At 40.1% G+C, this 14,646-nt stretch overlaps 2 protein-coding genes across 3 annotated transcripts; one reads left to right on the forward strand and one right to left on the reverse strand.

Annotated features, from left to right (window-relative positions):
* Positions 1-225: 225 nt before the first annotated feature.
* Positions 226-6,399, reverse strand: sdhaf3 (succinate dehydrogenase complex assembly factor 3). Its single transcript, XM_037794775.1, has 2 exons — positions 6,053-6,399; positions 226-651 (listed from the first exon to the last, which is right to left on the reverse strand). Exons 1-2 carry the CDS (start codon positions 6,224-6,226, stop codon positions 457-459), a joined length of 369 nt encoding a protein of 122 aa, XP_037650703.1. The 5' UTR covers positions 6,227-6,399; the 3' UTR covers positions 226-456.
* A 2,554-nt stretch (positions 6,400-8,953) lies between these two features.
* Positions 8,954-14,363, forward strand: si:dkey-202e17.1 (uncharacterized protein LOC555344 homolog). 2 transcript variants are annotated; one of them, XM_037794724.1, is made up of 4 exons: positions 8,954-9,037; positions 9,299-9,355; positions 10,542-11,206; positions 13,032-14,363. In XM_037794724.1, the coding sequence occupies exons 1-4, from the start codon at positions 8,971-8,973 to the stop codon at positions 13,233-13,235; spliced, it is 993 nt and encodes a 330-aa protein (XP_037650652.1). In that variant the 5' UTR covers positions 8,954-8,970; the 3' UTR covers positions 13,236-14,363. The 2 variants fall into 2 exon arrangements, with proteins under 2 accessions (XP_037650652.1, XP_037650651.1); XM_037794723.1 differs by lacking the exon at positions 8,954-9,037 and having other exon boundaries at positions 9,051-9,355.
* Positions 14,364-14,646: the final 283 nt, after the last annotated feature.

The following is a 14,646-nucleotide window of genomic DNA, read 5'->3' on the forward strand; positions in this document are numbered from 1 at the left end:
GGCTTTTGTGTCTGCGTGGATTCAAGTGCTCATATTTCCAGAAGGATAATAAGGGCTTCACCCCAACAATGGCGACATCATCACTGAGGCTGAAAGGAGAGGAAGCGTTGTTGATGTGAGCTTCGGGTGCATCTGCTGAGAGAGAGAGAGAGACATCTTGTGCCTGTCCTTCAGGACCATGAACTCACAATTGTACTAAAAAAAAAAGTTGACAAAGGAAACCAATTAGTGTTACGTTAATGCAGCTGTAGAGGAACATGAGGAACCTCTTTTTATTGTCACGTTAAAAAAGACAAGCACGGGAACACTGAGCTATTACACAGCACTTTAATATAATCAAATATTCTCAAATGCCTCTACTCCGCCTTCGAGCACCACTTTTCATCTGAAGCACTCTGAGGTAAGATATTAAAGGTCCTTCTGTTTTTTTGTTTGTCTGAGCACTTCTCTGCTGCTTCACTTGCTGTCCTCCTGGATGTTAAACTGTCTGCTGGATTTAGTGGATTCCAGCATGAGCTCATACAGTTGGCCTATCTGGTCGTTCTGGAAGTGGACGAGGTCCCCCTCCGCCAGGCTGGACCCAAAGTTGGCTGAGCTGAGCTGCTCCCCCGCTGACTCCAGTACCTGAGTCTGCAGGGTGTCCTTGTAGTTCTGCGGGGGTTTAAAACACACACAGGAATAGCAGCAGTGTTTAGCACCTGGTCTTCCAACCCCCATCTCCACTTTCAGATTCATTAAACACATCATGCAGTTCCACTTGTGCATCGTACGGTTCAAGATGGATATGCAGTAAAATATCACAAGAAAAACGTCAAAGTTTAGTCATCCCTTTGTTAAAGGATAAATCTGTGATATTCTTTTTATTTATGAACAAATCCCATGAGCAAAGTCAAACTCTGATCACCTGTCCCTGTCTCCCCATCTCCTGTCCTCTCCCCTCTCCAATCACCTGTCTGTCTCCCCATCTCCCGTCCTCTCCCCTCTCTGATCACCCGTCTCTGTCTCCCCATCTCCCGTCCTCTCCTCTCTCTGATCTCCTGTCTCTGTCTCCCCATCACCTGTCCTCTCCCCTCTCTGATCATCAGTCTCTGTCTCCTCATCTCCCGTCCTCTCCCGTCTCTAATCACCTGTCTCTGTCTCCCCATCTCCCATCCTCTCCGATCACCTGTCTCTGTCTCCCCATCTCCCCTCTCCAATCACCTGTCTCTGTCTCCCCATCTCCCCTCTCTGATCACCTGTCTCCTCATCTCCCGTCCTCTCCCCTCTCTGATCACCTGTCTCTGTCTCTCCATCTCCCATCCTCTCCTCTCTCTGATCACCCGTCTCTGTCTCTCCATCATCCGTCCTCTCCTCTCTCTGATCACCTGTCTCTGTCTCCCCATCTCCCGTCCTCTCCTCTCTCTGATCACCTGTCTCTGTCTCCGAATCTCCCGTCCTCTCTGATCACCTGTCTCTGTCTCCCCATCTCCTGTCCAAAGCAAACACTAGAGACATTATCTGCCTGATGTTACCTGTGTTCTCCTCTTTATATATGAATCATATTTTATACTCAATATCTATTTTTCCATCAGGATTCATCAGATTTTCTTTGGATGAAACCGAAGTGATGCCGTTACCAGAAGCCTTAACGTGACTCAGTAGGTGACGTGGCAGACGCTGCTAATGTTACGGATCCAAGGGCATAATAACAACACATACATTTACTCACCTAGACTTTTCCAATAAGTCCTTGAATGCTAAAGTAAAAAGTGTGCCAAACTGTTGGCGTGTTCCTTTAAGCTGCCTCGGGGAGGACATTTCCCCTTGGCAAACATTCAACATAATTACATTATGTGCAGGAAGAAGCCTCTCAGATAAATGGCTTCTTATTGCTTAACAGTGAAAGTGTTCCAAAAAACCCACGACGCTTTGTGGATGGGCAAACATCGGACATCCACCGTGTGCTTTCTGTTCACATGATGGATGGTTATTCAGAAGTAGAACGGACAGAGGTGGCTGTGGTCCTGCTCAGCGTGATTCATACGCAGCTCTGACAGCTTTGACTCATCACACACGGCCAAGGTTAACTACTCAGTTCATCCTGTAAGAAGAGGAGATCTCTACTGTATGTACAGATTGGCCCTGAGTCATATCAATGTTGAGAATGGAATAAAACATAACCTTGAGTTTTCTATATAGTAAACATTAATCTTCCATTCGAGGAGGACTAGTTGTGAGACTATAGGTGATAATTAGAAATGTGCTGTTATTTCTTTTGGGAGGATCTCTTATTAGGGCTCTGCCACATAAATAATTATAATCTTATGGTCATAGTTTTGGCTGTGATTCACCTCGGTAATAATAACATTATATTCACCAAGTTATTGTCATGGTTCGTCTTGAAAGTTTGGAAAATGCTCATTTTAAAAGGGACTATTTGTAGCTTTTTAAGCGTGTAAATGTACCGGGTCGGGACACATGCGCGCTCGTGTGTGGCCGGCGTCCCCGCTCCTCTGCCTGCTTGCCTTCACTCAGACAGAGCGCGCGTTCTCGCGTACTCGCTCCACCTCTAGACGTGAACGCTCGCTCACTCCACACTGCAGAAGAGTTAGTTTAGCTCTGAGAATATCTAGTGAATGTTCAGTGGACGTTTGTGCAGAAATAACTGCTGCAGCTCCTCCAGACCAACAGAGGTTTCCTGTGTCTTGTGAAGTGACGGGACTCCGCAGAGAGAAACGTTATCGTCTCCGACCGGGTGCCGGTGTCTCCCTGCGGGCGCAGTCGGGAGACAATAACGTTTCTCTTCCTGCTTCAGCCCCGGCACCGATCCGCTTTTCCTGCTTCAGCCCCAGAGGCTCAGGCAGGAAAAGCCAACACTACGATCAGATGTAAATCATGTTCATGGAGAGACCTTCGTCTGGTCAGCTAACATTACTGCCAAGCAGCTGAAATATAGAGTGATATTGTGCTTTTAGCTGACTTGTGTCGCCTCACTGTTTTGAGTGATGCTCGTTCATGTATATTTAGAGCGAGCAAGCGCGAACCCGACGCTGACTTTCGTTGACTTAACGGCCACAGGTGTCGCTGTTAACAAGCATTTCTGAAAGTTATAAATAGTCCCTTTTAAGAATAGGGTCAATTCAAACAAAATGCTTTTAAAGCTCTAAAGCATGAGAGGATCTGTTCACACGCGGCCGGCAGTCCAGCTCAGATGTTTTTCTCACCAATGTATCGTGGACAACTTTGACTTTTTGTTGTTGTAGTTTGACGAGATGAAACCTTGATTGGACTAGTTGTTATATCTCTGTCAACGAATGCCTCCCAGTGGTTTTATTCAAACTAAGTTTCACCTAGAAATGTTTCCGTTGAAATACAGGAAAGCGACCCGTCCCCTGATTGGGACCGATGCAAATGGAATCTGGGTTTGAAAACAATGCATACTGATATAGTGAGGCATAATGAAAGTGACTACCTCCTCCCCGGTGGCTTCACAGCTACCGCAATGACAAAGGGACCTCTCAGGATTCCAGCTGCAATCACCATCTACTTCATTAGAGAAATTGGCTGCAGATGGGGTGATTTACCATCCTCTCCCCCCCAGCCGTGCGTAACGGCGCTGGAAAACATTGGCTCGCAACCATAGTGACATTAAAAAAAGGACCTGGCACAATCTCATGATTATTTTGGGAACTGGAGGACGAGTTGCAAATATACTGACTGTGGTATCTACTGAACTAGACCAGTGGTATACTGGTGAACTAGACCAGTGGTATCTACTGAACTAGACCAGTGGTATCTACTGAACTAGACCAGTGGTATCTACTGAACTAGACCAGTGGTATACTGGTGAACCAGACCAGTGGTATCTACTGAACTAGACCAGTGGTATACTGGTGAACTAGACCAGTGGTATCTACTGAACTAGACCAGTGGTCTAATTACTGTAATTGTTAGTATACTTATTGATGAAATAAGTATTAATTAGGGATGTACTGATACTGGATCAGATATCGGTGACAATGGGGTCGATCTATTCAATTCTATGTTTAGATACTTTATACATCATATACTGGAATTTTAACTCCTGTTAAAGTTTTGACCAATTTGTTGCTGCATTAAAACACTTGAATTATAATTCCTGTTAATTTTGAAGATTTTTTTTACCAATTCCAACTCCGTACCATTATTCTAATAATAAATATCAATTTAGTAAATTTATATCTATGTATTTATTTGTCACATTTTGTTTTACAAAGTTAGAAAAGCTTTAATATTAAAATCAAGTCTGATGTTACCTTACACATAAAACTGATTATTTATTCTTTCTTATACTTAGTTTTATATAAATATTCTTATTTTTATTATTGTATTGTTTTTATTCAGTGTCCTGTGTTGTTTTTTAAGTTGAATTTACACCAATAGATTGGCACTTCTAATTTTGTTGTATGCTGGGATCTATAATAATGATTCCAGTGACTTCCACACAGTGAGGCATACAGCTTATTAATTAAACACTGGTATTGGATCGGTACTCGGTATCGGCCGATACCCAAAGCCCAGGTATCGGTATCTGGACTGAAAAAGTCGTATCGGTGCATAGTATTAATTATGTATACAATCTTATCAATTTGTGCTATTTCAATGTGGCTGAAAGCTCTGGAGATGTAAACTATCAACCAACTATGGATATTCAGGATACTTTCACTTCCTACAGTCCCTTAATGTTACCTTACTGTTTACTGAAGCTGCTCTGCCATCATGTGGTGATGGACTGACATTACACTGGCAATGCATAAACCATCACAGATAACATTATGGACAAAAGGTCAAGTCAAAGACTGGGTGCAGACAACACTGTGTCCTCAGTCATTTTAGGGAATCTGGGTTTCTTTAGCATCTCAGTTGAACCTTACATTCTATAATTGATGCCTCACACATGGTCGGTACTTCACCGGCTGATTAGAGTATTTTCAGACTCAATGTTATGGAAGTTTTTATTGGACTTTATTAGTTGTAATCCACAGAAGACATTCCACAAATGTGACCCATGATCTGCAAATATTCCCCTATCCACAAACATGTATTTTGGTATTTGTGTTGTGTAAAGTCACATTCACAAAAATACATACAGGGCGATTTGCAAATACGCATAACTTACTCTGTAAATACGTATTTTAAGGTTTCATGTAAAGTGATAAACACACATTTGTGCATCTATTTCTACACATGGAATAATATTTGTGCATTTGCAGATCGCTTCCTGTGCATTTATGGGCCACATGACATTTGCAACTTCCCTCCTGTTTGTTTACAGAATTTTGTCCGATTGGTACCGCTGCAGATCTGTAGAAACAATCTGTAAGTAAGAGATGATTTACTAGCTCCACCAGGAGGGGGCGACATTCCCTCACGAGCTGACAGAACTAAAGTCTAACACAATAGAAGTAGAGTTTAAGGAGACAACCAACAGCCTGGATTCTGGAGGTGAAAGATGACGTGGAATATCTTTATTTAACGCGAGCCAGCATCAGTGACTAAATCAGTTTGATTGCATTGTTTTCTATTAGAATGAACTAACTGGCCGAGAGACGAAGCGCTGCGCAGGTATGCACTTACATAGCCACTGGAGAGGAGCTGAAGAGCTGCAGGCTATTACAAGAATAAAGTCAAACTTTACGAGAGAAAAAAAGTCGTAATATTATGAGAATAAAGTCATAACTTTACGAGAAAAAAAGAAAATACGTAAAATTACTGCTTTATAATATTATGACTTTATTCTCTATATCTCAGATTCATTTTTTCCCTCCATGTGGCCCTAATACTCCGTCGTACCATAGACCTACAACAATGATAAATTAAAATTAAAATGTAAACAAAAAACAGTTATTCATTTCCATGTTTATAAATCCACAGGGAGCCTCTGGAGAGGAGCTGAAGAGACGCAGGTTGCTGACCCCTGACCTCTGACCCCTGGTCTAATAGGTCAGACAGTGATGGCACCAGCAGCCTTCCATAAGCTATCTCTCTCTGTGTGTGTGTTTAGTGTGTTTTTGATCATGCAGATGTAGATTACCTCCCACTCCGTCATGAAGCTCTTCACCTCTTCCTCTGAAGCTCCTTTATGTCTCCTGAACTCGTCCTTCAGGTACTGGTCTCCCAGGGCTCTGAGGTCTATAGGCAGGAACCGGTGCAGGACCAGGATCCTCTTATACAGAGACCGGACTCTGGAGACGTGGGCAGCTGCCATGAAGTCCAGTACAAACAGCAACACTACCAGTTTAACTACCAGAGGATGTATTAAATAACACTGTAATCTAAAGGAGAGAGACAGACATCACGGTGTTTGAGCAGAGGGACAGAGAGGAGAGTTACTCAACACACACACATGTCCTTGTTTATCCTGGAAGTGATTCTTCTTCTTCTGGTTGACAAACTAACAGGCGCATTACTGACATCTGCTGGACTGGTGCGGCGCATTACTGACATCTGCTGGACTGGTGCGGCGCATTACTGACACCTGCTGGATTGGAGAGGTAGCTCTGCAGGGGAAAAAACACATTTTCTTTGTTAAATATTGTGCAACCACCTAGAACCCCTAGGACATTAATGTAATCATTTTAGTTATCATTTATTTATTTAGCATTTTAAGTTTTTCATTAATAAGAAAAATGTTGAGTCCAGCTGAAACTGAATTGCATGTTTTATTCTGTATCGCCTCCAAGACATTTTAGATTTTTCTGATTTATTTGCATTGGAAATCCAAGTTTTTGCATGTCAACTTTCAAAGGGGGTGAGAAGCAGAGCAAGAGTATTACAAAAAAAAAATAGAGAAGTTTGAGTTTATGGTGGTTACACTAGACCAGGGGTCAGCAACCTGCGTCTCTTCAGCTCCTCTCCAGTGGCTCCCTGTGGATTTATAAACATGGAAATGAATAACTGTTTTTTGTTTACATTTTCATTTTTATTTATCATTGTTGTAGGTCTATGGTACGACGGTACGACGGAGTATTAGGGCCACATTGAGGGGAAAAAATAGACTATAAACTGTGTTACCTTCATCACATTGATCAAATGTTTTGCTGCTCCAGACAGATTTTTTTTTTTTGCCTATAATGGCCCCTGTTCTAACCGATGAAAGAAGCTGCTATCTGAACTTTAATGAGAAAGCGAGAGTGGAGATAAATTATGTATTACGGGATTCATCGGTGTCAGAGCCGAGAGACACACTATAGAGTCCTGAATAGGCAGGAAGGTCGCAATTCTGGACTATTCTGAGTGACAGAACAAGCAGAGCTCTATTAAAATGTTTTTGTTTGTGTGAGGACAAACATTTCACATCGAATCGCAATACTTAAAAATCACAATAAATATCGAACCAGAGTTAAAGTATATCATGATAGTATCTAATCAGGAGATAGGTGTATTGCCCCAGCCCTAGTATATATACTGTACATGTAGCAGCGTCATCATGCAGAAACCTCCGTCAGGTCACGATGTGGGAAAACGACTTTAGAAGGACTTGAAGGGAAAACAGCATTTTGATGCTAAAACATACTTTGATGAATCTTGAATACATGAAGAACATACTGGGAAGATGCAGGATGATAGAAAAACCTTTAAAAAAAAAAATATATATATATATATATGTAGAGAGACAGTAGAAAGAAGCTGAGAGAGATTCTGACCCACTCCTCTCTGGTGAAACAATACATGAGCGATTGCTGAGCTTTGTTTATCAGGTCTAAACGGAGCGCTGCTCTGGGAAATCATATCAGTTTGTCAGAGTTCACCTCCATATTCTTTAGGCCGGACTAATCTTTCCATCCGGGTGGACAAGATAACACAGATACCTCTTAGAGTCAACAACAATGGACTGTTACAAGATTACCAACAGAAATGTTGCTGGGCTGAAGCATCAGATTGCATTTCATTGTGCACTGTTGCTAAGAAACTTGATTTTATCACGTTTGCCAAACCTCTTTATGTGATGATGTGAATGTGTAGTACAGCAGTTGTTTTCGTAACCGGAGCTCCTGCTCTCTGAGGCAGGAGAGTGAACTACATGGTGTCAAAAACAGTCTCATAGGTATTCACAAACAGACGTCAAGTGATGTAACTCGTAAAACACAATGCACAATCGTCAGAAACATCTTGTAGTGTACTGTTTAGCTGTAAAATGAGAGAGTTTGTGACCCGGCAGCCATGTTCCTCTAGAACCTCTAGAGAACCATCTTTGTTCTCCATTATAACAATAGAATCTCTGAAGAACCATCTTTGTTCTCCATTAAAACAGTAGAACCTCTACAGAACCATCTTTGTTCTCCATTAGAACAGTAGAACCTCTAAAGAACCATCTTTGCTCTCCATTATAACAATAGAACCTCTAAAGAACCATCTTTGTTCTCCATTAAAACAGTAGAACCTCTAAAGAACCATCTTTGTTCTCCATTAGAACAATAGAACCTCTACAGAACCATCATATACTCAAAAAGGAGGTATAATTTCATGTAAATGAAGTTTATTGATCATAAATTACAGAAGAAAGTCGTTTAAACTTGAGGTAATGAGTTGGAATGAAGTGGTCTTAAAAAGGTGTCATTATGTGCTGCCATTGAAAATGTTTTGTATATTATAATATTTATTATATTCTGACTAAACTTTGACATATACCCATCTGTGATAATCCATCAATATTATGTTCCACTGATAAATAATAATAAATAATTAAAAATTTCTGGGTTTTTTTTACTCAAAAAATTAGGTGTAATTTCATGGAAAAAAAGTTTATAAACATAAATTCACCCCCAAAAAAAGTGTAAAACGTTGTGGTAATGAGTTGGAACGAGGTTGGCTAAAAAAAAAAAGTGTAACGCAGAATGATGATGATGACGTCATGATGTGTTCAATGGAGCTCCTCCTGACTCTGAATCAGATCTAGTGGAATCAGCTGCGTGACAGAAACGCGCTCTGACTCCCAGTGAGCTGCATCTGATGCATCTGAAGGAGAAACAGACTCTAATCTTTGACGAGGTTGAAATCATTTCTGATGGTATTTATGGTAATTATCTTGTGATTTTTTTATTGTAAAGTTCTAACTTCTGTCCTGGCTGGCAGCTCTCCAAATCACCATTCTTCATCTTTATTCTCACAGTTTTTAGAGCTTGAAGTTTAGTGATTTAACATTGAACTCATTCCACGCACCTGTGTGGCAGGTAAATCAGGAGGATGAGGTACATTACGTCTCATTTAGTCTTCATCACTGGACTCATTATGGGATTTATTTCCTCTCGTTTTCTGTTGGACTCGACCTTCTCAACAGAACAAGCTGCATATTTCATGAGGAACGTCAAGCAAGTCAAACAGCGAGTCCACACAGGTAGGCACTGCTTTAATTCATATTTAATTCATATTTAATTCATATTTAATTGCAAACATTTCTTTAAACTGAAGTGATGGTCTGTCAGTGTCACATGTGATAAATCAGTGGTGGTTACATTTATTAAACATTATAATCTTAACCTGGATTATTGAATAATCATTTTACAAGACCAAACATCCGTGAATCCAGTTTATTTATTATTATTATTTTTTTTTTCAATTTAAAAAATCTTTAGTAAGATGGACTGAAAAAGACAGAGAAGAGAACTGTGGATACAGTATGTAAACTGGCATGTAGGCTACAGTTCTGATTATGGTAACACTTCTTTTTAACAAGTAACCTATTTGAAATTTATGTGAAATTACTGCCAAATTACCCCCATATGATTTATGATTTAATAATTATATTCAACTTATTTCAATAGCTGGTAATTTATTTAATTTTTATTTTTTATTTATTTATTTTATTTATTTTAATTATTTTATTTATTTTATTTATTTTTTACATTTCCAGGAAATAAAATTCAAAGTTATTTGTATATTGATATGCTTTATTTCCATGTCTTTTGATAAATAGATAATAATTAGCAAATAACTTATTTTAAGTTTCTTAAAAAACAAAACTCCCTGAATCATGAGATTATAGCTACCAGGTTACATTAGTGTAGACAATAAGTCACACAATGGGGAGATTGTACCTGATCAGAAGTGTTTTCTTAACCATTATATGCCATTTCTTATGCTTATAATTATTAAATCATGTTTATAATAAAGTAATTTTCGATACATTTTGAGGTAAATATTGGGATAATTTGGCAAGTAATTTCAAATTGGTAACTTGTTAATTATCACCTAATTACCTGTATAATGAAGTGTTACCCTGATTATAAATAAAGCAAACAAAGGGAGTAAAAGAGCAGTCTAGTTTCCTGGTGGTGATTCTACAGGACATTATGGGCTGGAATTTGACGCACCCTCACCTGAGAACACCTTCCCTCCCTCTCATGTCCGGATGAACTGATAAACAAACCTGCTTAAAACCTACCGACTTTGTTTGTCGTAAAGTTATGACTTCATTCTCGTAATATTACGACTTTTTTCGTAAAGTTATGACTTCGTAATCTCGTAATATTAAAAGTGTCCATGCAACACATTTCTGATAATTCGTTCTTTACTTCCTCCAGTTGAGAACAAGAGCTCAGCAGCTACTTCCTCTCGCCCAACACGGATCTTGTGCTGGATCATGACGGGGCCCAAGAACTTGGAATCCCGAACGAAGCACGTCAAGGAAACGTGGGCTAAGCGCTGCAACCAAGTGCTGTACATGAGCTCTGTCAAGACCGACTTCCCCACCGTGGAGCTGAACGTGAGCGAGGGGAGGGACAACCTGTACTGGAAGACCATCCGAGCCTTTCAGTACATCCACCAGCACCACCTGGACCAAGCAGACTGGTTCCTGAAAGCGGACGATGACACGTTCGTGATCGTGGAGAATCTACGCTACACCTTGTCCAGATACGATCCGGAGAAGCCGTTGTACCTGGGCAGAAGGTTTACCCCCTTCATCAAGCAGGGCTACATGAGCGGAGGAGCAGGTTACGTCCTCAGTAAGGAAGCACTGAGGAGATTCGTCAAAGGGTTCGATACCGGGAAATGCACCCACTTCTCCACCATAGAGGACATGGCAATGGGCAAATGTATGGAGACGATGAAGGTGGAGCCGGCAGACTCCAGAGATGTGAAGGGGAGACAAACATTTCATCCTTATCCTCCGGACCATTACCTGGTCAGACAGCCCCCAAGACCACGGCCTTGGTATCTGCTTTACGACCACTATCCACCAGTAGAGGTAAGCAACACAATACACACGTTCCTGTTGAGGATCTGGATGGACTGGTCTTAAGAAATCTCATAATTCATATGTCTCAAAATGCCAGTAAGAAGCACATTATTCCTGCATGGGAATTAATTCATATTGGACAATTATGCAACCTCACAATTTACATCCAGTGTCTTATGCAAGAAGTAGTGTGCAGAGAAGTGGGAAGTAAAGGTGTTGAGGCCCGTCAGTCCAGAGTTTGTGTCACAGACCACAGTTTTTTTAACCACAATATTTGTTAACCATACCTAAGTAGTTGCCATGCACAGATATTGTGTGAAGAATTAAAATGAAATAAAATATTAAAGGGCACGCCACCTAAATCAAGAATTCCAATATATTACTTCCATGACCTAGGAAAGTTCAATCAATATGTGAGAACATGAGCTCCTCTCTTTCTCAAAGCCAGAAACCAGAGAAGTAAAAATTGTGATGTCAAAATTATGATGTCAGAGTATAAAGTCTGGAGCTGCTCCATAGACAATGAATTTGGCTGATTTTGTGGACCCACATAATGATTGTTTTCTTATTTATACCCAAATGAGCTTTATTCTGTTGTAGAGTTCTCAGTTGTGAAACAGAAAATGTCCCCATATACTCAGAACATTCCCCTGGGTGCTTCTAGAACATCTCTCCTCATGCATCGTCTATGGAGCAGCTCCGGACTCTATACCCTCTGACAGGGGTCAGCAACCTTTACTATCAAAAGAGACATTTTAGGCAAAAAAAAATCTGTCTGGAGCCGCAAAACATGTGATCATTGTGATGAAGGTAACACAGTTTATAGTCTAAGTATATAGTATATAAGTCTAATGCAGTGAGGGCCAAAGAGACAATGTACTACGGAGTATTAGGGCCACATTGAGGGAAAACACATCTGAGATTTACACAATAAAGTCAGAATATTACAAGAAAAAAAGTCGTAATATTACGAGAATAAAGTCATAACTTTACGAGAAAAAAAAGTAATATGAGAATAAAGTCATAACTTTACGAGAAAAAAGGAAAATAACACGTAAAATTACTACTTTATAATATTATGACTTTATACTCATAATACTACGACTTTATTTTCGTAATATTACGACTTTATTCTCGAAATCTCAGATAATTTTTTTTCCCTCAATGTGGTCCTAATACTCCGTCGTACCATAGACCTACAACGATGATAAATAAAAATGACAATGTAAACAAAAAACAGTTATTCATTTCCATTTTTATAACTCCACAGGGAGCCACTGGAGAGGAGCTGAAGATACGCAGGTTGCTGACCCCTGGTTTATGACATCACATGTTTGCGTTTTAGCACTCTAGTTTCTGGATTTGGGAGAGAGTTGTTCATGTTTGCTAATATTTTTTGGACAGTATTAGACCACAGGAAAAACATGAATGAATTTTGAAAATGGGCGTAGTTCCCCTTAATGCTCTTGTTTGGGAAGAAGTCGCTGTGTCTTTTTAAATCCGGCCAAGCGGTGATGCATTTGAGGACGATTCGGATCATTTTCTATATCCGTTTCCCATGGGAGGTCTGGCGGCGATGAGGGCTGAGACAGGATGTCACAGCTTTTTAGCTGCTGCCCCGAAGCTGCAGGTCACTCGTCCTCTGACACAACTTTATGAAAAGTGGCAACACAATTGCGTGTTAATTGAATGCCCATGCCAATAAGCCCCCTTGGACTGAGGCTAAATCTCCTGGAGTAATCATCCATCATTCCCGCTTGTTGAGTCGTCACCGACTTCCTGCTGTTTGAGCATGCAGTCTGAATCCTAACTGTGTTTTTGTCTTTCTTTCCAGGGTCCAGGTTGCTGCTCAGATTTCGTTGTGTCCTTTCACTACATTTACGCCATCCAGATGTATGTGTTGGAGTACCTGACGTACCATCTGCGGCCGTATGGATACAAATACAGATTTAATCCGGATGAGGAAGCTGAAAGTTCACATAAAAATACCTCTGCATCAATGAGAGGAGGAACTGAGGGTTTCTGGAGACCGGCTTAACTGTAACCTATTTAATTCTTTCTAACCGTAACTTTCTAACTTAAGGCTTGTCAGGTTTAAAGATGTGTCGATCCCCTCCACCTGTGTTCCTACAAGGGCTGATTTCAACTGTGAAAACTGTGTTTACTTTGTATGCAATAAGAAATGTAAGGAGGAATCTTGAATTTGTCTTCCTTATTTTTGTCTTTTTATGTCAGTGCTACGAACTGTTATTGTTCTTTAAGAAGTCTTTCTCTGTGAAAACATCGGTGTATATTCTGTGTCGAAGTTGCTGAAAGAAGCTTAATGTGTTTGGCGGCAACACGGGTAATTGACTTTGTGATAGATGGGGGTGTGTTGGTGAAATCTGGTGGAAACTCAACTGGCTGACATTAAAAAAAAACACCTACAAGTTGTATTGATAAGAAAAGATGGAAAACCAATGGAAATTGATCATTAAAATAAAAGAAATGGCGCTATACGGTACATGTTTGTCCTGCAAACACAGCAGCGGTTTCTTGTATACATGTAGCCATATACTGTCAGATGCACATACAGCATTAGTAGACGGTTATGATACAGGAGAGACTTCAGAGACCAGAACCAAAGCACACTGGAGCACACGAATTAGGAGCAGCACTGTCGCTTTGTCTAGATTTTTAGGCATGAAGTATTTTCTGAATATTACTGTTATAGAGTTCAGTATGTTGAAGGCAGCATGCAGCGTTCTGTATGTTTAACTGAATTCAAGCAGAAGCTTTGTTGCAACAACTTGCTGTGTATTTTAGTATTCCCTTTTGCTAAAAACAATAATATTTGAATATTCCTCCACTTAGCTGTCGTATTATTGTCTGACCAAGTGAATGACAAAGCAAAAATAACGGGACAGTTTTGGTCCGCAATTAGAATAGTTTGACATTTTGGGAAATATTCACTCCTGGGATTTAGATCAGAAGATTGATATTATTGATATTGATACAACTCAAAGTTTGTACAATAAATATGACAACTCCTGCTTAACTTAGCTTAGTTTAGCTTAAAGGGCCAGCACCTCTAAAGCTGGCTTATTAGCTTGTTATATCTTGTTTGTTTAAAGGTCCCACATCGTGCTCATTTTCAAGTTCACACTTGTATTTAGTGTTTCTACTAGAACATGTTTACATGCTGTAATGTTAAAAAAAAACACTATTTCCCTCATATACTGTCTGTCTGAATATACCTGTATTCACCCTCTGTCTGAAACGCTCCGTTTTAGTGCATTTCAATGGAACGGCAATGGAATTGCGTTGCTAGGCAACAGCTTGGGTCCATGTTTACTTCCTGTCAGCTGATGTCATTCACATACACTGCAACAGGAAATAAACTGGGACACATTTAAAAAGTTTATGTTTAAAACCATGTAATGGTCTATATATTGTATATTTGTGACATC

The sequence above is a fragment of the Sebastes umbrosus genome, chromosome 15 (assembly GCF_015220745.1).
Source record: "Sebastes umbrosus isolate fSebUmb1 chromosome 15, fSebUmb1.pri, whole genome shotgun sequence".
Lineage (NCBI taxonomy): Eukaryota > Metazoa > Chordata > Actinopteri > Perciformes > Sebastidae > Sebastes > Sebastes umbrosus.